The sequence below is a fragment of the Dermacentor variabilis genome, chromosome 3 (genome assembly GCF_050947875.1).
Source record: "Dermacentor variabilis isolate Ectoservices chromosome 3, ASM5094787v1, whole genome shotgun sequence".
In the NCBI taxonomy this organism is placed as follows: Eukaryota; Metazoa; Arthropoda; class Arachnida; order Ixodida; family Ixodidae; genus Dermacentor; species Dermacentor variabilis.
This window is the reverse complement of record NC_134570.1, coordinates 24,217,901-24,245,056: the sequence shown is the minus strand read 5'-3', so window position 1 is coordinate 24,245,056 and position 27,156 is coordinate 24,217,901. Positions and strand designations below refer to the sequence as shown.

Genomic DNA, 27,156 nt, shown 5'->3' with positions numbered 1-27,156 from the left:
TGAGGCCATTCATTGCACCGTTTTCTCTTCTCTTTTCTTTTTTTCTTCTGAGGACCTGGCGCATTGTCAGGCGTTTGGTTGCCTTGTCGACAGTCCTCTTTTCTTTCTAGTCAACTGTACTTTTCCAGTTTATGGTACGCCCTTAAAGAAAATATTAGTTAAATAGCATAACTATAAAAGTGACAACCCAAGTGAATTAAAAAAACAATAAATTAGTCACGGCAGCAGTTACTACCTCTCACTCACAGTAACTCTATAACTTGTTATTAGCACCTTGCTGGTGCAGTCCAGGTAGGTTAGTAACGGCTACCTAATATTTCCCGTGCTGCGTTGCGAAAAAAAAATTGGCTGAGGTTTAACTCTTGTAAACCTAGTTAGCACGAGCGAAAGGTCCATTTGACGTGGTTTTGCGAAGGCTATGCACACGGTGTTTCATTAAAGTTAGGCCACAGTCTTTCGCACACGTTACAAACGCTGTCGAACGGGTTGTCCGTGAAGTTGCTGCGAAACCTGGTCGTCGCAGTCGAGCTTGCCGCCAGCCGAAGGGTGTGGTTCGTCGAACGTTCGTTGTGGGTGCCGTTGCTTAATTGTATCCGCGGCTTCGTCTCCTTCTCCTTGTTGTTCGTGTTGCTGAACGACGGCGGCGGTTGCAGTAGCTTCGATCTTCGCCTGCTTCCGCGCTTGTTAAGCTTCTCTATAACGTGCTAATCTGGCCACTCTTTGCTCCGGTGTTTCAGCAGGCAACTTTGCCTTCGACTGGGGCTAGTTGGTATGGCGTCGTTCTGCTTGCTGCGCTGTAGTGTTTATACGAAGGACAAAAAAAATAGAAAGATATGTGTGTCTGTCTTGTTTTTGCCGTTCGTGTAAGCAGTATTGAGATTTCGCAGCCTGCCGTCTAGCTATATCGACTGGATGATTGGATTCAGCTTGTCGCTTGCGCTTCTCATGCTTTCTTTTGTCGTGTCGGTGTTTTTTTCCATTCGGATCATAATTAAACGGGTAAGCGACGAAGTGGATTGCGGCTTGCCCATGTTTTGTTCGGTTCGTCTGTAGTGCAGCATGCGATTTAAAAGCATTTCTTTCGCTAACGTTCTGAATGCCGCTTGCCGCTTCTTTACCGCGTTGCTCTAGCTAGGCAGCACCACTGCACAGGTGCATTGTGTTGTGTGTTAAATCTACTGAAGCTTGCAAGAACTGATATTGTTGGTTTTATGCTGCCCGGTAAGTCCTCGCACCAGCTGTCACGCACTCCGTGTTTTTGCAGCTATCTTACGCGTGGCTTCGCGCACGTTGTTAATTTTTTTTTTTTTTAGGTGCGAGGTTTTCACCCTGTCCCGTTTGTAAAAGGTCTAAATCACATTGTGCCTATCACAACGATACCAGGAAAGTGGTTATTTAACAGCTTTATTCTTTTCGTCTGAAGACACCTTAGATATTGTGGCTTCTTGGGAAATGTGTTAACGAGTAGTTCGGGGCGAGAATTGCTAACAGTTGCTGCATATGGTATTTCTGCTCCACTTTCACTGAAAAGTTCGCGTCACGTTTGCGAAGTCATCGCACCTCGATGCTGTCTGAGCAGACTTACCACGCCGAGCGATTTGTTTGTTTCACAATGTGGTCCCTTTTTGCATGTGAGCGCAGCGCTTCTCTTTTTAATCATTCCTTTTGTTTTTGTCGCAACTGTTCTTTCCTGTATTTATCCTTGGTTTTGGTTTTGACGCGGCGTATGCTTTCTAAATGAAAAAAAAAAGAATACAGCGCCCGCCCTGTGTCCTCGTCTTGTCCTCGTTCTTTAACGCTATTGTTTTATTCCGCTTTGGCAGAGCCTTGGAAAAACCTGAATTTCTTTTTTTCGCAGAAGCTCCCACAAAGTCTGTATTTCGTTGTTTTCAACTTCCCAAAGCTCTTCTAAACTCTTGCAAGCTAAATTTCTGGGTAATTTACGGACTCCCCATTGTAAGAGGCCAAGTTAATTTTTACCACCTCGGTTTCTTTTACGTGCGCCGTGTTCTAACTCGCGGTATTTTTTTTTTTTTTTCGGCAAGACAACGCCATGTACTGTAGCCATTGAGTCACCGCTGCCGGTTAATAGACATCTAAGCCGAAGATCTCGGCCCTCTAGTAGCTACTATATAAAAACGCGGCGACCAACAGACTGTACCATCAGGAGACACAAAAGCCAGTTAGATGTTAACTACGGAAAAACAAACCATTGTCGTGTCCTGTTCTTCGCCTCTTTTTGATGCGAACGTTGCGGCTTTTCGCAAATTGATACAATGCTGGACTGGCGCTACTATATAGATCGTTAAATTAATGCTCTTCCGGCGACTTCCCGATTGGATTGGATTAGAGAAACTTTATTTATGCCTGCAGTTGGGCGCTCGCGCGCCCCGACGAGGGCCTACGTCATCCTCGAAGTTGCCGTTACTCGGCGCGGGTCTCCGCTCGCCGTTGCCTGCTCGCTGGGTCCGTGCCTTTCGAGCGCCTCGAGGACCTGCTGGACGGCCCAGAACTGATCGTCTAGGTCGTAGCTCTTCGCGGCTGCCTCGAGCCGCGGTGGGAGTGTTCTTGATTTAGCGTCTTCTGGGTATTTCATGCAATCCCACAAGATGTGCGTGTAGTCTGCGGTCTCCCTCCGGCAGACTCTGCACGTATCTGTCGGATATGTCTCGGGGTACATGCGATTCATCAGTTCGGGCTCGGTAGCGATCCGGTCTGGAGCTGTCTCAGTACTACCGCCTCCGCTCGACTCAGTCTCGGGTGCGGGGGTGGGAGAGTCCTGCGAGCCAGGCGGTAGGCCTTCGTGATTTCATTGTAATCCGTCATGCGGTCCTTGGTTCCGAACCACGTCGGACGGTCTGTCGCCAGGGCGCGGTTGGTTAGCGCTCGCGCCGCGGCGTGTGCCGTCTCATTATGGTTCTCATTGCGTTCCGACGCGTCGCCCGCGTGCGCCGGGAACCACTTGAGTCGTACTTTTCGTTCTTCTAGTTTGATCGCTCGCAGTACGCGCTCAGCCTCCCTGCAGATTTGGCCTTTGGCGAAGATTCGCACCGCCTGTCTTGAGTCACTCAGCACCGTGTGGCAGTCTGCGTCGGCGATGGCCAGGGCGATGGCTACCTCCTCCGCTTGTTCCGCTCCGGCGCTTCTCACTCTCGCTGCCGTCCTCGTGGCGCCGGTTGACGCCTCTATGACGACCGCTGCGAAGGTGTTCCGTTGGTATTCGGCCGCGTCCACGTACCGCGCGTGTTCGTCGTTGGCATGCTGGTCGATGAGAGCCTTGGCCCTCGCCGCTCTTCTTCCCTTGTTGAACTCGGGATTCATGTTCTTCGGTATGGGGTTGATTCTGGTCTGGGGTCGGACCTCTTCCGGAACGGGGAGCTTCATCTCCACCTCGTTCGAGCGTCTAATTCCCAGATCGTCCAGTATCTTCCTCCCGGCTTTGGTCATGGACAGCCGCTCCAGTTGAGAGGTCCGAGGAAGTCGCAAATCCACCGAGTAAGAACTGGTTCGGCGCACACGCTCCCCGTGCCAGCGCGGATGTGTATTAGAGAGTTCTAGTTTAGGGGACGCAAGCCGCTTGTGTCTTTTAAACTAAAACTTTCTATTGTCTGCATAGTGTTGCGTTCGGAGGCGCACTCGCCGCGACTCGCTGTGCCGAGGTGTGCTGTTATTTTACACGCGGCGTGTTATCTTTTACGCGGCGCGGCGTGTCGAAGTCTCTATAACGAAATTATTTTCGAACAGTTCTGACAGTGTCCACGCAACAATGGTTGCCAGTGTAGTGCCAAATTCTCATGTGCTGCGGCCTGAAGGTCACGGCACGGTGCGAAAACGCGCTCACATCGAAAGCAAATATTGTGCGCGGACATGCATGCAGACGGGCAGTCGGTCGCTGCGAACCCGTGCAATCGCTGGACTGAGGCTTCATTCTGTTGTGCCCCATTTGGTTATACAGACAGCCCACTATAAGGACATATTTCACATAGTTTACTCTCGGCGTTTGCCTACCTTTCACGTAAGAAGCCGGTTCGGGAGACTCCATCGCGGCGACCGCGCGCAGTGGCGTTCGCGTACTGTACGTATTCGGTAAAAAGATAGCGTCTGTAAACGATTCTGTGCTTTCAGTTTGCCCAAGATTATTATATCGACAGTCAAAAACTTCCCTCGTTTTCGGAGTACTTGCATAAATGTCCAGGAGGGCTGCCGCGTGGTGTTTTTATTGAGCGGCGTAAGCGAAACCTATGAGGAGCGTGCCGCGTGATCCCTCATGCTACGCAAGTGAGGCGCTTCCGAGAGATGGCGACTCCGTAACTCCTCGCCGCCAATAGATGGAGTTTGTTTTCCTGAAGCCTGATGGCAAAAAGGTAAAACTACTCCGATGCAGTTCCGCATGCGTGCGAGGTGAACGTTAACCCGCTTCCGAGTTAATGTTGGAGGATGTTGATAGACAAACCTGCTCTTGAGTTGTTCCTGCTTGGGCCAGAGCTGTGGCTCGCAGTATTTGTAAACAATGAATAAGTAAATGAATAATTAAATGAATAAATAGAAGAATGGGCAATATTAATTGTCAGTGTGACTCAAGAGGACATCTCAGTGCAGCCATGGCAGTGTGTCGCGTCAGTGCAGCGAGAGATGTCACTGCAGAGGTTTCCCCAACTGCGTGTGAAGAGTACCTCGTGTGGTTTGACCGAGGCTTCACCGGCAGCAGGCGCTGCTGGCGCGGCGTGCACGTGCGTCTGCTGCACGCGGGGAGCTGTTTGTGCGTGACGCAACGCGATCCCTGTCGTCGCCCGAGATTCGGGGACAACGGAAGGCGGTCGCCGCGTCGTCGGCCCACTTTCCCCCCCGCGCGGACCTGTTTCCTGCGGGGCGGAAGTGGTTTTTCTCGACCACCGGAACAACTCGTCGCTCGTGCACTCTTCGCCGGACAGATACCTCGGGCCGCCCCTCGTCCGGCTCGGCTCTCTTCCGGTCCTGCAAGCGCGCCCAGGTAATACCGAGCCCCTTTTTTGCATAACCCGGTGGCCCCGTATTCGCGCTTGCCGTGGGGAACGGCGCCTCCTTCGTGCGGCGCCGCATCCGCCCGCTTTGATGCTGGAAGCACGCGAACCTGCCATCGGCGTCGTTCCGTCTAAACGTGGCTGCTGCCTCCGCGTGCTTGCAGGCTTCGGTCGTAACCACGGCCGCTCGCGTGCGTTGCAATCACTGAGGGGCCGCGCCGCGTACTTTGAAATGGGAGTGAGGACTTCGGCCGGACGCTTCGCGGAGCGACGACCGCCTCTATCCGTGCCAGCGTCCATATACTTCCCGATTCTCTCGCGACGCTTCAAAGAGACGTGTCAGAATAGCACGCTCGAAAGCTTGTGTGTGCACTTGCCGGTAATATCCGTGGAGGATTTCTTGACCGGCATAACATATGGGCAGGTCTCGCCTCGGAAGTTGCAATGAGGCCTGCCGGGTTTGGTGTAACTATATCACGCTACAGACGTCGCCCGTAAAGCGGCTTGGCGGCCACCACGCGGAAAGTGTCACCGACGTGCTTCCGACGCGTCCATCTTAACGCTGTACTCGCGACCGTACAATGTTTTCCATGTGTTTACCGATCAATGCGGATGCCCTCGGCGTTTTGCCGCTATAGCAGCCTGGTTATAGCGCGACTTAAAATCGATGCCACGCCGAAATTACGAAGGGAACGTGCTCTGAGTGAGTGAGGCTTTAAGAGAATAGCTTTAGCCCGAGCCCAACTCCGCGACACGACCTATTTAAATACATGTAAAACGCAAAAAAGCTTTTCTGAGATAACCCCTGGACCGATTTTAATGAAATTTGTTGCATTTGAGAGAGAAAGATAAATTCTAGTGACTGTTGGAAGCGAAATTTCGATTTAGGGCCTGAATTGTGTTCAAAAAATATTCAAAAATTCGATACTATACAAAAAATAGAAGCACGAAGTGTACAAATTAATAACTCTGCATCAAGAACAGATATCGCTGTTGTGTAAACGGCATCCATTAGATCATACAAAGCGGAAAAAATTCGATATGTCGATTTCTACCTTACATGAATTTGTTGCGTCATGTACAAGGGTTCTGCAAAAGCCGTATTTCCACATTACTGAATTTTTTTAGATTCATGTATAACATATCAATTTTGTCCGCTTTAGATGTAGTATCAGATGCAAATCACAGAGTTGTGACATCATTTTTTCTTGCAGAGTTATGGAGTTGTAAACTTGACAGTTTCGTTTTATGCAAATTTTCGATATTTGTCAATTTGTAATAAAAAATAATCGACGATCTAAATCAAGAATTCGAGACCAACAGTAACTATAGATTTTAAGTTTTTCTTTTAAATGCAACAAACCTCGTCAAATTTGGTGCAGTTATTGCCGAGAAAAACGAATTCTCCCTTTACATGTATTTAAATAGGAGCACCCGAGCGAAAGCTTCCTCTTGATATGTCCGGGCGGGCATACGGCCTCCGTAGACTTGCTGCCTCGATAGAGGGGCGCGTCTTTGTCATAGAAACCATAATTCTGTAGCTCCGTGGTTTTGTTCCTCTCAGTTGTGTTAAATGGTGAATAAATGTTATGCTAGATAATGGCTCATGACCTAATTAGGAAAAAAAAAGAAACTCGCAGTTTCGGCCGAAGGACGAAGCATCGATTGCGGTAGCAAACAGTAAGAATAGTAGTTATATGGGCCATTAGAGATGCATTTACTAACTAAATTATCAAGCATGGTGCCACGCGCGCACAAGCATACATGAACACATATCACTCTATAGCCGCGCGCACTCGCTGTCGAAACGCTCAAGTGAGAAAGCGCGGCAGGAGTAGCGGGCGAATTTACCTTTGTGCTGCCTCTCGCTTCAACGCGGTCTAAGCGGCGCGAGCGCAGCACACAAGAAGCTATCAGCACTGGGGGCATTCTGTCCCCGTCGCAGATCGCTTTCAAGATAGAGCCCGCGCGGCCACGCCATACGCAGCCGCCGCCGGAGTAGAACGCCCCCCTCCCCATGGTGCCTTGCGCGTGACGGAATACGGCGCGCTTCCTCCCCGCTTTCCTCCCTTGCGCGCGCAAGATTGAGCCACTTACGTCGGCTCACCCTCGCACGCTTTCACTCGCACATACAGCACACGACGCGCAGCGACGATGTTATCGCCCTCGGACTTAATACGGGAAATCACGGCGACGCCGACGATGACTGCATGAATGCGTCTGGAGTGTCCATATAATTGCTATAGCAATAAAACTAACAAAGCCTAGCGCGCAAGCTACTGCCCAGAGTGGAGGCCGCAGCTTACCATGTGTCCTTGTGTACAGCGTATACTCCATGCCTGAGGTGAAGTGATGCCACGTCCTTGATCTTGATCCTGACTTGCGTGAGACAAGGCTTGCCTGACGGGCGTCGCCGTCTCATGTACTAAGAGAATTGCGAAGTTGTAGTAGTTTCTGTCCTCCGCAGCACACTCGGGTCGCTCGAGCTTTTTCCCTTCTTGCTTGTTTCTTTCTGATCATGCATGTTTTAATCGCGTTGTGGCATCGGTTAAATTGCGCGCCGTCAAGTACGTACACGCCAGCGTTGCACACGCTAACTAGCGGACGCTGCAGGAGTACTTGACACCACGCGATGTTACCTCTGTTGTGCGTGGACAAACGCACATGCAGTGAACAACATTTTGAGTACTTTGTGGTCGGAATTCATCTCATAACTCGCGGCCTCCCTGCGGTGCTGCTCTGAAAATTACTGCAGTTTTCCGGAGGAGTCATTCCGGATGATTCATGGCCGGCAGTGCCTGTTTACCAAAGCTATGGGTATGCAGCGCGTATCACGCTGTTTCAGGTATATGTCCCTGCTTTGTTCTCTTTGCCATTTTTCACTTTCTTAAGGCATACGTCTTTATCTCTGTCACGCTAGCACCCGCAGCTGGCCTGTTCAAAAGCTTTTCAGCCCTTCTTAGCCATACACCTGGTCTTCGCAACAAAAACTGTACTCGTTACCGTTATCTTACATCTACGCGTCGCCATGTTTTTTGTTGTTGTTTTCCTCGGGGCGGATAGGGGGCACTGGAAGACGTTTCGATGCTTTGTAGTGGTACTGGATTTATTTAAATTGTATGCTATCTTAGACTCCGCTTTCGCAGCGCGCACTGCTACCAGCGAACTTCGTGGTTGTGCAACCTGTGCGGCGGCGCTGCGGCTTGCTCGTGCTCGCGGTCCCACTTTGCCGAACGGAGCGGCGCCTGCCTCGCTCTTTACGACGGAGGCAAACCTGTTCGGCGGGATGCGAGCGAGATCTGGGTGGCGGCGCGTAGACGCACGCACAATGCGGCCATGCAGTTACACTATATGCGAACCATTGTGTGCCGACACAAGGATCTTCACCCTCACGAACTGGAGCAGCTGGCGCGCTCGCTTCCTCGTCTCCTCAGTGAACGTGAGGGAAACCCCGTCCGTTGCCCTCCAAGTGTGCGCGCGAGATGGCGACCGGCAATGCTTATACGCGCACAATGGTTTGCGCCTGGGAAGTAGCGTCGGTTAGCTTTGCCCATACTGCAGCGTGCGTAGGCGCGCCTCTTCCAGCGCAGTGGATCGAGTGAGACAAGTTGTTATAAAATGCACCGGCGGTGTTCCTGTGGCTCACGGTGTCGGCTACGTGAAGGGCCAGGCTGGTCCTGCCGCCGCAGTCCATCTCGTGGGCTGTCATCGTCGTTTGGTCACAAGGCTGGCCCCGCGATTGCCGCGTTCACCGTCCATCCGCACGACTCGTCACAAAGTGCTGGCGGGCTTGGTGCGGGAGAAACCGTTGCCTCGCCACGTGGTCTAAAGAGATGGCCTTTCCGCCGGTCCTGGCAGGAACTACGAGGGGGGAGGAATGCCACCGCTGTCCCGTACTCGGCTAACTCGGGCGCAAGGGAGAGCGAGCGAAGCGCGTCGCCTGGACGGCAAGATCGCTCGCCGCGTCCTCGCGTCACCGGCCCTGTCCGCGCCCGTTTCGTGGGCGAGTCGCGTGACTCGGAGGGTGGAGCGTTTCTTCTTCCCAAAGGAGCGGCGGCCATCGTCGTGTAGCAGCAACAGCAGCAGGAAGGCGGGCTGACCCAGAGACCCTCGGGCCAATGTCAGGGCCGCCGCGCCGTGGCCTAGATCGGCGGCCGACCGGGAAACGGGGTCGTTCACACGCGCGCCACTGTTTGGAGGGGGGGCTTGCTTCCGCGACAGGCCCTCTTCCCTCGGCGGCGTGCGCACGCGGAAGGGGCCCCCTTTTCTCTCGAGGCGAAAGCGGCGGCCTTCCTTCCGCGGCGACCAGTTTCCTCGCCGTCCGAGCGCCATGAGGCTCCGCTGACCCCCCCGCCGCCGCCGCGCGAGCTGCCGCAGCACCATGGGCGACGCGCTGTCGCCGCCGCGCCGCAGCGACGCCGTCGTGCGCAAGCTCGAAGAGGCCGTCCTGACCGCCCTGCGCCGCGCTCTACGCCACTGCGCCAGGTATGCTGCTGCTAGTGACTTTCTCGTCGCGCGCCCGTCCTCTTTTTGCTGCTGCCCGTGAAACCGCCTCCCTCGCCGAACGGCACGCCGCCCGACCGTAAACGGGTTCGGCGGCACTCGGTCCTCGGACGTGTCCGCGTCCTTGCGCTCGCAGCGGGGACCGCGTCCTCCCGCAGGACAGCGCGCGCGCCTCGTCCGACCCGGCTGCGCCGTGTGCGTCGGTCGCCGTGTTTCTGCACGCCGGCGGGCCCGAATTTTCCTGCACGATCGCAGTTTCTCGCGCGTGTGGCTGCCGCGACAGTTTTGTACACGATGATCGGAGGTCCTGGCCTGTCCGGTCGACTGCGGTCGTCGCAGTGCCCAGCTTTGCAGGTTCGTGCTTCGGAGCCGCCGCTCGACAGCCCGTGACTGGATTTTCGCACTTTGAGCGCTAGTTCTACCTCGTACTTCGCGGGCGCGGCTTCGTAGTGCTGCTGATCTTGAAAAGACGCTACGCTTCTCAACCGTGGATGGAGTTTCCTGCATCTTGAAACGTAAGGGTACGGCCACTGAAGGAAAGAAAATTGGGATCCGTGGTTATGCCCGTACTGTGACTTCTTCAATGTCAGGCCTGCAACCGCTCTTCAAACTATCGTAGCGTACGAACCCTTGAAAGACTTTGCGCATCGGATGTGATGCAGACCAACCTTCCCAGCGCTGGTGCGACCCACGTTGCGCGGACTGCGCTGTTCGCAGCGACACACCGTGCACTGAAGCTTCCGAGACTAGGCGTATATACAGAGACCCGCTGGCCAGCACTTTGCTGTATTTGCGACTGGCGAGGCGATAATGAGCTTATTCGCGTTTTCGTAGAACTGCCGATGACGTGCGTACACGTGTTTGTTGCCGAGTCTTCCTGCATTTGTACGGCGACAGTGCAGCGGGTGGCAACTGCGGCGCGAAAACGTTTTCGTCGTTGGCTTATCACATTCCGCCCGCAAGTCATTTTTTGTCAGTCTGTTTAGCGCCACTCGTATATATAGAATTTCGCTTCTGACACATATTTCGGTACGTTTTCAGATACGCAAGCCCTGAAATCGCGTGTTCTTGTTTCCTTTGCTGGTTAAGGTTTGGAGGCAAAATTATAAATTCTCTACTGTAATTGAAAAGAGAGAGAAAGAAAGAAAGCATCGTGGCGTTCGACTAACGTCACCTGGAAAAGCTGCGCTGTGGAAAAACAAAACGTCGGCCCGCAGGCACAGGCGGTATCTTTAATAGCTCGCTGCCGACGCATATTCTAAAGTTTCCTTACTGAATTTCTCATTATCTGCATTTGAGTGTACTCATCTTGATTCGCTTCTCGGAAGACATCGTAAAGAAAAGCACAGTCCTTGAGCACGGCGTGTTTGAAGACAGCAGCTGTGGCGTTGATATACAGCGTGATGAGTAAGGCACAGGAAAATGCGTGTAAATCAACGCTAGACAGAAAAAGAAACGAAAGAAGACAGCTTGTGATTGTCTATAACCTTGCGACTCCTTTAGACGGAAGCGCTGCAAATTTGCACTTAGTCTTTTCGTTCCGATGCTGGCTAACCTTTGTTTTTTCACATCCTCCACACAAGTGTGTACTTTTCTTTGTTATTTTGCTCGTGCCAGTTTGGTTGGTAAACATGCTGGTACCCAGAATTAGTTTTTTTTTTTTGTACCGCACGTTATAATTGGCCGAAAAGAATAAACGGGCGGACAGCTCGTGACTGCGGTTCTACGCTGTGTCGTCCCCTTTGCACGTGCAGACATTATTCGCGTTATCTTCAGAAAGAGCCACACACGACTTCGTGCCATGTGTGACGCGCACTTGTGGCGGTATTGAACACGATCCACCTCAACTGCTTCTGTTGTCAGATCGCCCGATGGCGTTGCCGCTGGCTTTGTTCAGTCTCTCTCTCTCTCTCTCTCTCTCTCTCTCTCTCTCTCTCTCTCTCTCTCTCTCCCCCTCCTGTGTTCTGTTCAGCGTGGACACGGCTTTCTCCAGCTGCTGCAATTTCTACGCTCCTAACCGTTCTCAAAGTGCGCAGTAACGGCCCTAGCTGGATTACACACAAAAAAAGTGAGAAGTGCCGTACATTTCTGTATGAGAAACCTCAGGGAACGGAGTTGACAGTTCCTTCGCTGCTTCGCTAAGAGTTCATTGTACGATCTCGTTGGGGATCGGGCATTGGCAAACATACAGTGTAGATGGAGCTTACGATTACAGCTTTCGGTTACGAGTGCCTTTTGGTAGTCCCCTGCCTTGTGCCTTACGCCAAGCTGATGTCTTTTCGAGTCTTCCTTCTTATGTTCCCTACGGCAGCGTGTCCATGGAAAGCTTCTGTGTCCTCACAGAGGTGTGTGTCAACACTCTGTATTCTTTAGTGGGCTATGCAGTGTACGTCCCTGTCGGCAGAACGCCCCAGAGGGATTGCCGTCGACTGCATCGGCACGAGTGGAATTGTCCAGCACTCGAATTCTCTCTCGGGTTCCCTTTCACCTGCCTCCTGCTCTGTCGTGATTTTTTCGACACGTAGCCACCGTCGCTAAGACTACGTACGCACAGGGCTGCTTCCACTCCAGCGCTTTGCCAAACGTATCGCTTTTTGTCCTGCCGGGTGACCTGCTGTCCAGGACTTCGCGGCGCCAATGAACTGGCCGGCGGCGATAGGGCTGGAAGAAAACTCGACCTTGCCCCAGGGAAGATGTGCCTTGTCTCCCTCCCCCGCTGCGCTGTCTAGCGGCTTCGCAGAGCAAACGCACGGCGAAGGTGCCCGCTGCGTCGATCGCGAAGCGTCGGCGCGTCCGCAAACACTTGTGGCCCGCTTCGGCGCGCCAGTCTCGGGTGAGGTGACCCGCGCGCGACGCGTAGGGGTCGCCTCGCCGGCCTCGCGGCGATCGTTCCGCCCCGTTGGCGGCGGGGACATGGTCTCGAGACACGTGTAAACATGGAAATCGACAGTACATCTTCCTCCTCTCTCTCTTTCGCGCACAAACACCGTGTTGGATCCCTCTTCCACCTTTCTTTTTTTTTTTCGGCTCCCGAAAATAGCAGCCTGCGAGCTTGCGCTGGTGGCACCACCCATCGTCTGCCAGTGCGCGCGGCGGCGGCGCTCGCCTTGCGCAATTGGCCGCGCCACCGCGTCGTAGGCTGGCGTACCGCACTCACTCACCCTCCGCCACCGCCGTGTGTCCGTGTGGGCGAAAACCAGGGCAGCCTGACCTCCTCCGTCCTTGCGTAGGGATGCCCGATTCTGGTCGGAACACGGATACCCTGGAGCACGTAGTGTGGTCCAACAGAGAGCCAATAATGCTGCAGCTGTTGATATGTGTGCTTCCAGCCAGGCAAATTAAACCTCTGAACCGCGGCTTCACATGGGCCGGGTGCCCCACTAATGAACGCGCTTTCGACGCTCAACTGGTGTATATAGGGCCTCTCAGCTAACGTTAGCCAAGCTGTTCAGCGAAAAAAATTAAAGAACATGGTGTGCAAGATAACCGACGGTGTTCAGCCATCATAGGTCTGATTATTGAAACGCCGTATGTTTTATAATTGTATATTGCCCCGTGTTTTTATTTTTTCTTATTTTTTATTTTTATTTTTTATGTTGAACAGCCCAGCTAACGTTAGCTGGGGCACGATACATTCTTGGCACGGGATGATGCGCTTTCACCGTTATGTTAAACTTCTTTCGTCTCATCATCTCTCTGTCCTTACAAGGACCATGCCAATGATATAAAATGATATAAGAATAAGGACACTCAGTGTCTTCAGTAAGTAATCGCTCTCAGTTCCTTTGTTCCTGGCAGAAAAAAAAAAGTGGTGTTCCAGTTCAGCGCCTATACTCTTTTGTGACGTCATGAGGAACTTGGTGCTGAATAGGTGCATACTATCAAAAAGTTGCAGCTGTTTCGGTCCACTGTGTCCACTGTTTTTCAGTCCACTGTGAGGACCGGGAAGTCATTTGGTGTCCTAATCTCACTTCTAAAGACTCTCTACGCTCCGCTCTATTTCCCACACGCACACTTTCTGCCGTTCCAGAAAATGACCGGAGAAAGAAAAAAAAAAACAGGGTATAACAAGTGTATGCCACAAAGTTCCTATAGTCTCTGTGAAAACCTTTTAATCGCTTACATCTTAAATAAAACCACCACTCCGATGCAGCTTCTTGGGAAGTGTAAAATCTACGTTGTTTTCGGCCTTCTTATTCTGTTTAACAGAACCAGATACGCAACAAATAAACGCACATCCCGTGTGGAACTGAAAAAATATAGCTGACCAAGTTATACCACCCGGTGATGTGTTCGTCCGTCCGCCCCCGTATTCCGGCTCCGTCCAGGATCGCGTAGCCCGAAACAACCACTGCGGGCGTCCACCAAATCCGATCGCAAAACCCGGGCGCCTGCGTTCGCGGCGCGGACGTGACGCGCGTCATGCGATCAGTCGCCTCCAAGCCTGCTGCGCTGCGAAGTGTGTGCGAGGGCTCACTGCGATATCGCCAGGCGCGCTCCCGCTCTGTATCTACGACAGGGGCGCTATATCTGTTCCGTTGGCACGGTCTGGCCGCATGTTTGTAAACAGCCGGGTTTGCGGAGAACGCCGACTGTAGGTGCACGGACTGTATACGTGAGATCGCGCTTGACCCGCAAAGGCTGAAACAAACTGTAGCTTTTTTTTTTTTTTTTCTGCGAGACAGTCCAAGTGTTGTGACTGCCCCGTTAAGGGCGTGCGCGGGTTCGCTGCGCACGTGTGAAACTCGGGAGAAGAGCACCTCTGCGATTGGCCCATGCATGCATGGTACTCAAACAACGCGGTATATAAATTAGCGATGCTGCAACGGGAAACGTACTTGTTTCGAGAAGAGAACAGCCGCCAGGGTGGAGGAAGCTGGGGCGACTCGTCTGCAAACTTACTCACTAGCCGACTCACTCAGTCTCAAGAGCGACCCGCGAGTCTGAGTGAGTCCCAGTGAAACGGTTCTTCGGATAGTCCGAGTGAGTCTGAATAAGTCGGAATCATATATTATTCCAGTTGATCTTTTTTTTTTTTTTTTTTTGTATCAATGAGACCTCATGCGAGGCTGTGTCTACGTGATCCCCGAACCTTTTTGGCTATCCACGAACGCATCGATCCCGTGGTTTCTTGAAGCTGAGTGAATATGAGTCTGTTCTTGGAGAGTTTAGGGCATTGTCACGAGCAGACAAGAGCTCGCACACAAGGCGAGAGAAAGGGAACTTCTTCGGATGATTTTGTCATTCACTCTCACCTTGTAAATGAGCACGGATAGCGTGGTCTGTTTATGTGCATTCTCGAATGATCAGTGATTCGAATCGCGTGCCTCCTCTGCGAAACGAACAGAGAAGTTGCAGGTTGGGATCAACGGGCCTGAGCTCATTAAAACGTTGTGTCCCCATTGCATTCACAGACATCATGACGCGTGAGAGGACTCATAGTCCATGCCGTGTTGACCCGCGCGCCTCCTTGGGGTATAGGATTTGTTTTCGAAAACCAGGTGTTCGCAACTGTTATTCTTTGGACGGCGAGTAGCTGGGACGACCGTGTTAGATGACTCTTTGTAATAGCAGATAAGTTGCTTTTGGGTGGACATCACAATAAGTCAAGTGACGCTTCTTAAACCGTTTAATTTCTGCATCCTTTTCACCGATGGACAGCTAAAAGCGGTGGTGCAAAGTGGGCAATGGCTTATACTTTACAAGTGAAAACGAAGGTCGCGCACCTTTGCGTCAGCAGCTGTGTTGGACAGTTTTCCGGGTCAGTTTGTTATTTACGACGAGCGGCGGAAACGATCGCGATATAGCCTCCATTCTTCCTCGATTGAGGCCGTCCAAAGGGGCGTTCTCTTGTGTTGCCGCTACCTTCCTGTTCGCGGAAAAGGGTTGTCTCGGCCTCTGCGTGGGGCTAATAAACAATGGCGCGCGATTGATTATGTCCACGCCTGCACAGTAACGGTGACAATAGCTCATAGATAAGCGCAATTTGTTCCCGTCGCCACTTTCTCAGTACGTTTATACAACTCGAAACCGGATATTTTTTGTAACGGTCGCATACTGTGTATAGTTTTTTAATCTTTACTGTACGTTTTATCACCGTCGCGCCTGCTAGCCAACCCGGTCTCGCCTGACTCTCCAAACGTCTCGTATTTACGTCGCTTTCCTCGAATCACTGTCCTGTTCTTGCAGTGGTGACCAGGGAACCGCTCTGGTTTGAAAATTGCAGTGTTGAAAGCGAGTTGTCGTGTAGTGAGCGCAGTGTTCCTCGTGGCGCCATCTCATGGTGTACGCATGCGTTGTCTCTCCTCCGCACAACAGGGCCCAGCGCTGCAGCCCGGGGGCGATGCTGGCGCGGGTGTTCTACGCGCACGGGCGCCTGTGTGCGTCGCACCCGTGGGAAGTGATCGTGGGCTTCCTCACGCTCACCATCTGCCTGCTCTCCATGGGCTCGGCCTTCCTGGCTGGCAGCCGGCTCTGCGGGTGGTCGCCACAGTGCCAGATGAGGGAGGTGAGTTCTTCACTCGCGTATACCTATGGTATGGTTGTGTGTGTAGCGCAGGTAATGCTCCGGAATGGGGGGTTCCGTCGGAAAGAAGCTCCGCAGTTGGGGAACGAATCGAACCGAAGACCATCATCGCCTGACAACACGGGGCAGTCGCCCAACTCATGATCTAGCCAGGAGGACGTATAGTAGGAGGAAACTGTGCGACATACTACGTACGTTCATCAATAGCGGGTTTAACAAAAGAAGTCTCTGTACATAGTCATAGTTTCGCCGAGCAAGAACGTATAATGCACGCGATACAAAGAATAATGGCGGAAAGAAAGATGGAACAGAGTGTATTGCCCTCTCTTTCCTTCCGTGCTTCGTTTGTATCTTGCGCAGTACGTTGTCGTTCAATATGGACCGACTGGACCGCAACAGAGTGTTTCCGCAACATGTTTTGACGAGGGCACCCTGGAAGAAGGCATCTCTGTGTGCAGTTCTTTACTACAGGAGGGAACAACTATAGGAGGCGCGCGTTAGGTATTCCTTGTTTATCACGGTAAATGCACTCGCGACCTATATGCTTGTGTACAAATTGAGCGGCACTGACGTTAAAAATGAAGCTGTTAGGTCATTTCGCTTTAAAGCTTTGTTTTGATTGGCTTCACAGAATCTCTGGAAAAACATGTCAGGCCGGCGATCATATGAGCACGTCGCTGACATAGCGATATAAGCAAAAAACGCACTTGGACAGCGTGGCTGCGCAGATCTGGCTTACGTTTAATTAGTTGGTGGCACGGAGAAAGTCGAGAGGCAAGTTGAAAAACATTGGTGACGCTATTCAAAGATAACTAAATTGCACCAAGTTACTAAGACGCTATGTTACATTAGTCTGACGAAGCATATTTTTTTAGACTCTATTTACGTTTATTCGGCGGGAAAAGGTGGGTTATTAACCAAGAAATGAAAAGGCAACGTTTCCTTTTTTTACGTTTCCCGCCCGAACCGCAGCGCCCAGTACGTTAGTGTGACTTCATGGTTTTCAAAGTAAATTTAGCACGTCTGGCCGGTCTTTCTTCAGAAAATGTTCTCTGAACATTTCAGGCTGTTCCTTTAGTTCTTTCATGTATAGTGTTCTACTTGTTTGTCTAGAAACGATTACCGTAGTTGTCCCGAGCTGACGCTGTTCAGATATCATGTCCTCACGAGGAGCCAGCAGGAGAACTAAATACATTCGTTTTGGTGTGTTTTCTGACTTACCAAGACACCACTTTCAGCAATAACACTCAACCTAGAAGTCTCATTTGCCAATCCCGCATAACAGCTCACTTTAATGTCCTTTCAATGCACTTAAAGAAAGAAAACATGCTCTGTGATCATCGGTCACGATTGGCTGTAGTGAAGGTACTGTGTCTGTACGCATTGGCCAACCCAGGAATTCAATACAGGCTTGCTTCGTCCGCAAAACAGCACATCTGCCCTCTGTGCCTCCGCGCTCATATATCATGACGTAGACTCCGAGAGACGCCGACGTTGAAAGAAATTCGTCTCCACCGGCACGCCATAAAAGTAAGCGAACGTTGCTGTACAGGGTGTCCCGGCTAGCTTTAGCCAGAGCTTTAAAAATGTGCGAACACAACGATAAACGCCATCTGTCTTGTCCACATTTCCTTTCTTTAACGCTGCGAGCCCGGTACTTCTAACAAACGACATGCGCGTTATCAGCATGACATAGCATTGCCGACAGGAAAATAGCGGGCGCGGCGTTTTCAAGAAAGGAAACGCAAGCAAGACATGACGATTGTTGTTGTGGGACAAATATACACCCCAAAGGGTGCAACTTTTTAAAGAGTGTAGGCGTGAACGAAAGGCCAACGGCTAGCGCGACATTCCCTCTCATTTTCCCGCAGGAGGACAGAGGCATGGACGTCGTCGTGATGACCGTGACGCGCTGCATGGCCCTGTTGTACGTGTACCACCAGTTCCGGGTACTCTACAAGCTGGGCTCCAAGTACCTCATAGGTAAGAGACGTGCGCCTCGCACGAACTTACCGGGACAGCGCCTTACTGTTACATTCAAGCTATTTCTCCTTCTCCATCTCAAGCTTTTGTGTGTACGTGACTGTCAGTGTATTTTGGTGTTTTCCTGTCCGCTCCTGTCTTCTCACTCGCGTCGTCCCAGCAGCGAATGTGCTATAACAGAACATCTGAAACGGTTATTGTAAGAGGGATCTTTATAAATATTGGGTCCTGTCGGGCTCTTCGCAGAAAAGAACCCGAGCAGGTTTTGGTTTCTGCGCGTGCGCGATGTCTCTGGTGGCGCTAAACTGCTTGCATCCTATGTTTCTAAAGCTGACATGCTCACTGCTGCATTTACTTTTTGTGGATGGCCTAGTGGCGGCCCGATATTTCCCTTTACAGTGCCGCAGCCTATTATTACTATTAAGCGATTAGGTTTTAAGTGAGCAGATTTTTTTTCGAGCCGAAGAAGCAAGAAAAGGAGTGTGAAGCTCACTTATGCGCTACTACCGTAGTGTCATTCATGACGTCGCATTGTGCTTCGTCATCGGGGAGAAAAAAAATGAGAAGATCCACCGTTCTTGGTATGCAAACTTCCTTTCATAAATCGTAGGGTTGAATGCACGTGTTTTTGTCCGGGGGGGGGGGGGGGGCTGCTGGCGTGAGACACGACCTCCTTTTGATTGAAAAGTCGTTAAAGCGTTATGGCGCCTAGATAGTTTTTCTTTTTTTTGTCTGCATGTCAGCTGGAATAAAGCAGCTTGACCTACGTCAGGCGTGGGCAAGGTGCAGATTTATTGAGTTCCTGTGTCGTCACGCGGTGACATTTATAGCGTTGCGATTAAATACACGTCGATTGCTATGATTTATCGACTGTCACTTGTTATGTCGATTGTGCAAAAGGCGGCGGTCACGTACAATAGGGGTACGTCGCGGAAGTGACGACATAGTACGTTTGGCTGAAGTACCAAAAAGCCGAAGCGCGAGTACTTTCTGTGCCGTAAGGTTGACTCGTCACGTGGTCGTTACGTGTAGCTGAACTTGATTGCGATATTACGCATCTGTTGCAGTAGTCGTTTTATGGCTTATCCATTCATCTCAACTAAACGACATGGTACTAGGAACGTGCCTCAAAAGCAACTGATTTGCTTCTCGTGTGCCTGTGAAACAGAGATGCGGTCAGACATCACGCACATGCACTTCAGCAACGCGTTTATTTACTTTTGGTTATCCTAATCTTGCCGCAAAAGGCTACAGACGACCCGCGTAAGTATCAGCAGCCTTTCTGATAACGGAACGTTCCGGTACCTCCATAATTTGTTCAGCTGAGCGCAGCCGAAGTTCTGCAAACAATCACTTTCGCGGATCATGCTATCGCCCGTGCACGCATACAGCTGTAGACCAAACTCATTCACCCAGCTACAGAGTTATAACTGCGTTGCGATTACTGTCCGCCGCGTGATTCTTTTGTCGTCGCTGCTATACTAAACGTTTTTGTTATGTTGGGCCGTACGATGTCGATACTATCCTGTTTTTTCTGTTCCTCTCTCTTTCAGGCATAGCAACCATTTTCACAATTTTCTCCAGTTTCGTCTTCAGCAGCAGCGTAGTGAATCTCCTAGAAGGCGACCTGTCTGAACTCAAGTGAGTACCTCTCCTCCGTGATAGCTTTTGTGTTAAGCTGGAGTCACGTCAACAGATGAGGAAAGCGCGGAAGACGATGACACGGAAAAAAAAAAATGAACTCGCGCTGTGCCCATTTGTCGCCATGAGTTACGAATTCGCCCGATCCTCCACACTTGTACTGAAAGGGCCCCTGAAACGGTTCGGACAAATTTTGTAGACGCGTAGGGTTCAGATTAAGTAGAACATTCGCACCACAATTTAAGTGAAGCGTTACGTATTAATGGAGCTACAAGCGATTAGAAGTTACCCTCCTCCCTAGCCATGCTTTTCCTCCTCAACTCGTTCGCCGAGCGAGCGGGGCTAAGCTCCGCCTTCGCTGGTTCAGCGTCACGATGCGACGTCACATCGTCGACTTCCGGTTGTTTTGGAGCCTGCCCCCGCCCGCGCGAGACCTCTCCGCTAGCCGCCTGGCCGTCGACCCCAAGCGAGAGCTATCGAAGCAGCGTGCGTTGCGAGCATTCTGTCGTAGCGCCGAACATGTCTTGTATTCCGGTAATCACAGGCAAGCTGGTCATTTCGGCAAATGACTGGAGGCATAAACTCAAGCTGATGAAGGAACATTAGCGTAGACGTACGTGAGCGGCCTGATCGGTCTGCACGTTCCATACACTTGTTGGCGCAGCGCTTAACCAGCCTAACACAGCGCTAATATTGCTCTAACCAAGTGTAAAACATTTTAAACATTTATAAGAACAACGTGTTGATGATTACACTCCTGCGAAAAATACACACCAGCAACAAAGAAGAATACACTTCGTTGCTGCTACTGTGTATGGTTAAGCTCTGTGCCACCAGGTGGCTGCACCGTGCAGACCATTCACATTTGCCCTTCTGCTCATCTCATGGGTCATCCCGTTACGGCAAAGTCAAGCGGCCAAACTCTGTCCCCTTGCGCTTGCGTTTGCCCTAATACCGGACCCGCGAAACGCTATTGCGTTAGTAATCTTCCGGTGTAAAGTGGACGGCCACAAACGCGCAAATCCTGGCGCCGATCGGATAGCGGCAGTCCGATGCCCAGCAGCCAGTTCGCTCGTACGCTGCCTTGCAGAGAGACACGATGTCGCAGCTTGACACATTGCCACTCGCTACGTTTGCAGTCCACAAGGCAACAAAGTCGAATCATAGTGCTCGCGAAAAGACTGAGACCGATTCTGACTGCGGAGCTCTCGTCAAAATGGAGTACGTTGTAACACAAGCAGACAGCACTTGCTGTGTGCCGGAAGTGCTCAAGTGTACTGAAAAATTATTCTTATGCATTCTCTTTATGTTACTTTCTTTTCATAAAAACAAATTAGCTAACATTCCAACTATTATGAAGATCATTTGTTTACCATAAAGTTGGAAAAATGATCGACCACGCGCCCTTGTCAGCCAATCGGATAGCTCGCCCCACTGACGTCGTATGGGCGATTTCGGTCATATGGGTAGGGGCGGCTTAAAATTCCGCCGAGCACTGTGCTGCGATCGGCAGCGATGTGCATTTTTAAAACCTTATAATAAATTACACGCTTTACGCGGGGCACTTAGGTGTGTCAATTAATGATCAGAAGGACCTACTCTAACGACTCAGTACGTTTGTAGAAAATCGTCAAAAGCGTTTCAGGGTCCCTTGAAGTCGTTGTCAGTGCTCACTCACTCACTCACTCACTCACTCACTCACTCACTCACTCACTCACTCACTCACTCACACACACACACACACACACACACACACACACACACACACACACACACACACACACACACACACACACACACACACACACACACACACACACACACACACACACACACACACACACACAAACGCGCGCGCGCGCGCGCGCGCGCGTTCCGACGCCACTTGGCGGGGCAGCTTAAGGAGCCCTGCAACATGTTTTGAACACGGCAAATAAACTTGCTCGGTCGCTAGGCAATGCTGTCGTGAACATCTACTCAAATATTAGACTTCCAAACGAAGCTGTAGGCATGAAATTTCGCTCGACGCGAAAGGTTTTCTGTCCTTTCCTACACCTTTTAAAATCCCCGCCACTCTGTTTATAAGCTCGGGCACGATGATGTGTGTCATGGGGTTCCGCGTGTGAGCAGCTCCGCACAGCTTCGAGTGCAGTATTGGCGGCGAGCTCGACCACTGGAAAAGCTAGCGCCACCGTCGGCGTGACGTGGCATGAGGGATCACGTGAACACAGCGGCCGCGTCGGCTGCTTCGGAAGCGCCGAAGCGAGCTGAAAACGGAAGTTTAAAGTCCCACCTGCGCCGCGGTTCTGATTAAGTGGTGAGGCTTTACCGCCTTGGGTGTCTGCTTGACAACATTTGAAAGTGCTATAATAGGTAGTGGCTGCCCTTGGAGGCATTATCATGGTAGGCTACTGCTCGGTGCCGCAGTGCACCGCAGTGCCGGACGCACGCAACGGAGCCCTGTGTCAGCATTTTCACACGTAGCCACAGGGCAAGGAGCTGCGTGAAGCCTGGCTGACGAAACTTAGAACCGGCACACAGCCACCGGCTACAACTCGGGTATGCAGCAAACACAGAGGCGAGGAACATTTCTGCTACGGCGCCGGGACTGCGCGATGCTCGGTGAGTAGCAGAAAACGCGCACTGAGACGCTCGCCCGCGCCCGCTGCCCGGCTAATGTCATGACGGTTTGGTCTTTGAACTTGTTGATGCTAGATACTGGCTTTTTTTCACTGGAGCGGAAAGGGAGCGGTAAGACGCACATTAAAAAAAAAGGCATGGCATACGGTGATGTTTGTGTTATGAATGAATGCACTGGATTACGAAAAAGAAGCAGAGGGAAATCGCATGCTGAGAAGACCGATAAACATACAGTGCGACGCAACTAGAGAAATAATATTAAAATGTCCAAGAATTTAGAAGACAAAAAAAAAAGATTGAATTGTCGCAACGGCACACCACAATCGCCGTGGGCGTCGAAGTCTCTATAACGAAGTTATTTTCGAACAGTTCTGACAGTGTCCACGCGACAATGGTTGCTAGTGTAGTGCCAAATTCTCATATGCTGCGGTCTGAAGGTCACGGCACGGTGCGAAAACGCGCTCACATCGAAAGCAAAACATTGTGCGCGGATATGCATGCAGACGCGCAGTCGGTCGCTGCGAACCCGTGCGATCGCTGGACTGGGGCTTCATTCTGTTGTGCCCCATTTGGTTATACAGACAGCCCACTATAATGACATATTTCACATACTTGATTCTAGGCGTTTGCCTACCTTTCACGCAAGAAGCCGGTTCGTGAGACTCCATCGCGGCGACCGCGCGTAATGGCGTTCACTGTATGTATTCGGTAAAGAGATAGCGTCTGTAAACGGTGATGTGCTTTCAGTTTGCCCAAGATTATTATATCGACCGTCAAAAACTTCTGTCGTTTTGAGAGTACCTGCATGAATGTCCAGGAGGGCTGCCGCGTGGTGTTTTTATTGAACGCCGTAAGCGAAACCTATGAGGAGCGCGCCGCGTGATCCCTCATACTACGCAAGTGAGGCGATTCCTACAGATGGCGACTCCGTAACTCCTTGCCGAAACGATAGGCAGGCCGCGAGGGAGTGGCAGTGCTAGAATTTGGTTGCCCATAACTCTGTTAATAAACGAACACATTTGGAAATATGCGTGGAGAGATGGCCCTTTGTGCCACACGCATTTCACACCTTTGATATGAGATGGTGTTTGAGCCCCGCGTGGTTTCGCCCGTGTCAGATAAACGGCACAAGCGGTATTCACTTGGAATTCCCCCGACTTTCTATGCAAAAATTGAGAGCTCCGGCTTGCTAACTTACGTAATTGAAAGCGCAGAAACCCCACAGTCGCAGAGGCGCATTACCTATGTTTATTCGAGTTCCTGCAACAGTAGTGTATTTGCGACTCGGCCTTCATACATAATTTTGCCGCCATGCCGCGGACGTCTTTAAATGGGCGCTGAGCCGCCTCTCGGGCTTGATGAAAAAAACATAGTACGCGGATAGCATACGCTGCTGTGAACACCTCGGCCGAGTTTTGCAGTCGTGCGGGACGCGTGAAGCTCGCAAGTGGAGCGCGAAGTCACCTTTATATTAAATACTCTCTTTTCAACGGGAGAATGCCCCTCACTCTTTTCTGAACGGTTTATTTCGTAATATAGCAGATTCCCGTACGCGGCTGCTATTGGCCAGTAGCTGACACGAATCAAGAAGTGTGTTTAGATCAGTGCCCTTCTTCCTATTGTTACTGTGTATATTTATTGACGAAGTTTAATCTGCATTCAGTAGTAGAGAGGTTTAGCTTATCCGGTATTCGGGTAAACGCAGGCAGACGGGATCGTTGGGGCGGAGGTGCAAACGGGAGCGGTCTGCATGGTGCAACCATATGGTGCCGCAGAGCTCAAAGAGACAAAGAACAGCTAGTATTGCAGTAACCAAGTGTATTTTACTTTGCTGCGGGTGTAAATTGTTGGCAGCAACAGGATTACGCCAGTGCCGGAAATTTACACCAGCAGCAAACTGGAATACACTTGGTTATTGCAATATATATATATATATATATATATTCAGTTTTTCAATCCTTTGAGCAGGCATAATAATGATAAAGAAGCTGTCATTTCATCTTAGCAGGATATTTGCGACATCCTGCCCCTCGGCATTTTATCCTGTGTACAATACGTATGATGCCATTTATAATAAATAAGTAAATTGTTTGTAAACTTAGCAAAATAAGCCACCATAACCGCGCTTAGGTAGCTTCGCAACACTAAGATTTGTGTGTTGACATACATATACTGCTGCTGCTGGCATGTATATAAGTGCTTTAAACGATGCTTTGGGTATTTGGAATGCAGAGTTTACGAGGAAAATAAGTAAGGCCATAGCCTTATCGAAACTCTGTCGTTTCCGGCCTAAGTAAAAGGATTCGTTTTTAATATAACGAAGTCTACGTCAACCTCTAGCACACAACATGCGCAGGCCGTCAGCTTATATGAAGTACGTCGTTCCATTAATAAGCATTTAGGCTACAACAGCACTAAGTGCTTTCCAAGCTTAAAAAAAAAAAGAATGTCACTAACGTGCACTTGTTTCCGAACGTATCCGGTGCACCGCAAGCGGTAGCTCATTTCGCATGCTACCCAGCTGCGACGGGCGGCGTAATGGCGGCCGTCATAGCAGACGGCGCGATGCTAGAAGAACCTTTCTAGCCTCTATATCCTCACCCTCAGCGGCGTGCGCGGTCAAGGCCGCAAGCATCAAGGCACCCTAATATATCCTAATATATCCGAGATGCCAGCGCTACCTATCGGTAAAGTCAGGAGATAGGCGCGACGACGGCATATGGCCTGTGAGATTGGAAAATTTCGGAGTCTGTGGTCGACAGCTTGCACTGTTTCGCCGCAGATCGGCGGACATAGAAAGTGCGAACAAAACGCGCTCCTGGCTTCCATTGCGCTGCCTCTCGCATGTTCCGGACGCACATATATGGAATAACAGGTGCACTATGTATGCGAAATTCAAGGCATAATGTAACAGTGTCCCGCACGTAAACTGTACTGTTACGCTATACCGAAAACTCGCTTTCTGTAAAGCCCGTTTGCGGAACCTAACGTTAAACTAAAACTGTATCGAAGAAGGAGGGAAGCATCGCGAAGGGTGTGTTTGATCGTCAATAACTCCGCTTCTGCTGAACGCATTGAAGTACTTTTTGCGGCAATGTATTTGTGATATGGCCTATTTTAACTTCAAGTACATTTCTCCACTTCGATAAAAAGTGGTTCAGGGCCCTTTAAAGGAGTACTGACACAAAAATTTAAAGTCGAGTTAATGTGTGAGATCGATTTATGTGGGTACACAGACATCCTCTGCAAAATATAAACGGCGAATATAGCTTAGAACATATTTAAATCAATTTTAAAGTGCGCGCAGCCAACCGCAAAACTCGGCACCTCGCGACATCGACATTAAGGAAGGAATGTAAACACGGAGGAAGGAAACTCAGGAGAGGCCCTCACGTCACTCTTTGTGAAGCAAAAGTGAAGCCGGATTTGGCGTTGCTCATGGCGTTGCTCCGCCTATCGGGCCAGCTCTCCTCTCTTGTTTACATTTCTCGCGAAACCACGCCGCGCTGCGCGAAACCGTGCTGCTCGGACCCGCGCGCTCCGCAGCAATACTAAACAATCGTTAGCAAGTTAGCATGATTCCGCCAAAGGGGCAAAATTTCTCGCGGATATTCGTTCGTCCGTTGCCATTGCCGTGGCGCGGTACGGCAATGGCATTTCTCTTGTTTACATTTCTCGCGAAACCACGCCGCGCTGCGCGCAACCGTGCTGCTCGGACCCGCGCGCTCCGCAGCAATACTAAACAATCGTTAGCACGCTAGCATGATTCCGCCAAAGGGGCGAAATTTCTCGCGGATATTCCTTTGTCCGTTGCCATTGCCGTGGCGCGGTACGGCAATGGCAACGGCATTTCTCTTGTTTACATTTCTCGCAAAACCACGCCGCGCTGCGCGCAACCGTGCTGCTCCGACCCGCGCGCTCCGCAGCAATACTAAACAATCGTTAGCACGTTAGCATGATTCCGCCAAAGGGGCAAAATTTATCGCGGATATTCCTTCGTCCGTTGCCATTGCCGTGCGCGGTACATTGCGTACAGTGTTGCATGCGCGTTCATTTCACGAACTTTAGTTCCTCCTGTCCCACCTGGCTACAGCAACATCCGGTAGAGCACGGTCCAGATAACGCAGCGCAACAAAACACGGAGACCAACGCAAACCTACCTGCACAGCGCCTTTGCCACGGTACGAAACCTACTGACCAACACGTGTGAGCGCACAGAATAACAACATATGACAAAGCCGCCATTGTGGCCCGAAAGGCGGGGCCACTACACCAAAGAAATAAAAAAAAAACAGCAAAACAAAGGAGAACCTACTACCTCATTTTCCCCACACTTTTCTCCTAACGCGCGGAGGGGGTAGGGCCTTTCCTCAGTTTCCTTCCTCCATGAATGTAAACAAGCGAGAAAACACTACCATGACACTACGTCACGAGTTCGCGCTGCCGTCGGGGCGGGCACTGCGAGCAAGTTTCTCGCTGCCTAATGTTCTTTTTTACGCCGCTGACGGCAGCGCGGGAAATCAGCTAAAATTTTTTTCCAACACAAAATACCTCAGAGTAAAGTGACCTCGAAAGTGTGCATGTCACAAAACGTTGCGCGAAATAGCAAATCGTTGGCGTGATTTTGATTCGCAAGCAGTCAGCGCAGCCGCCGCAGCAATCGTCTCTGCGAAGCGGCTCGCCTGGCTAACGTGTTTTCCCATCGCTACCAACGGCGTCAGGAAAATTAATTGTTGTCACTTATAAGCGACATAAATGTGCAGACGTTCATTGTGTTGACGAATATAGCTCTTTCATTACGAGCTGCGGACGGATCGCATGTGCCGTCGGCCTCAGATACGACCGCCAACGAGCTAGGCCTAT

At 50.9% G+C, this 27,156-nt stretch overlaps 1 protein-coding gene across 1 annotated transcript in view; it reads left to right on the top strand.

Annotated features, from left to right (window-relative positions):
- Hmgcr (HMG coenzyme A reductase) overlaps positions 1–27,156 on the top strand; it is an 81,175-nt gene that overhangs the window by 28,739 nt on the left and 25,280 nt on the right. Inside the window, exons 2-4 of the mRNA XM_075684553.1 lie at positions 15,822–16,011; positions 17,901–18,012; positions 19,566–19,653. Of these exons, the coding sequence (XP_075540668.1) occupies positions 15,847–16,011; positions 17,901–18,012; positions 19,566–19,653 (365 nt within the window). The 5' untranslated portion in view covers positions 15,822–15,846. The remainder of the gene's footprint in view (positions 1–15,821; positions 16,012–17,900; positions 18,013–19,565; positions 19,654–27,156) is intronic.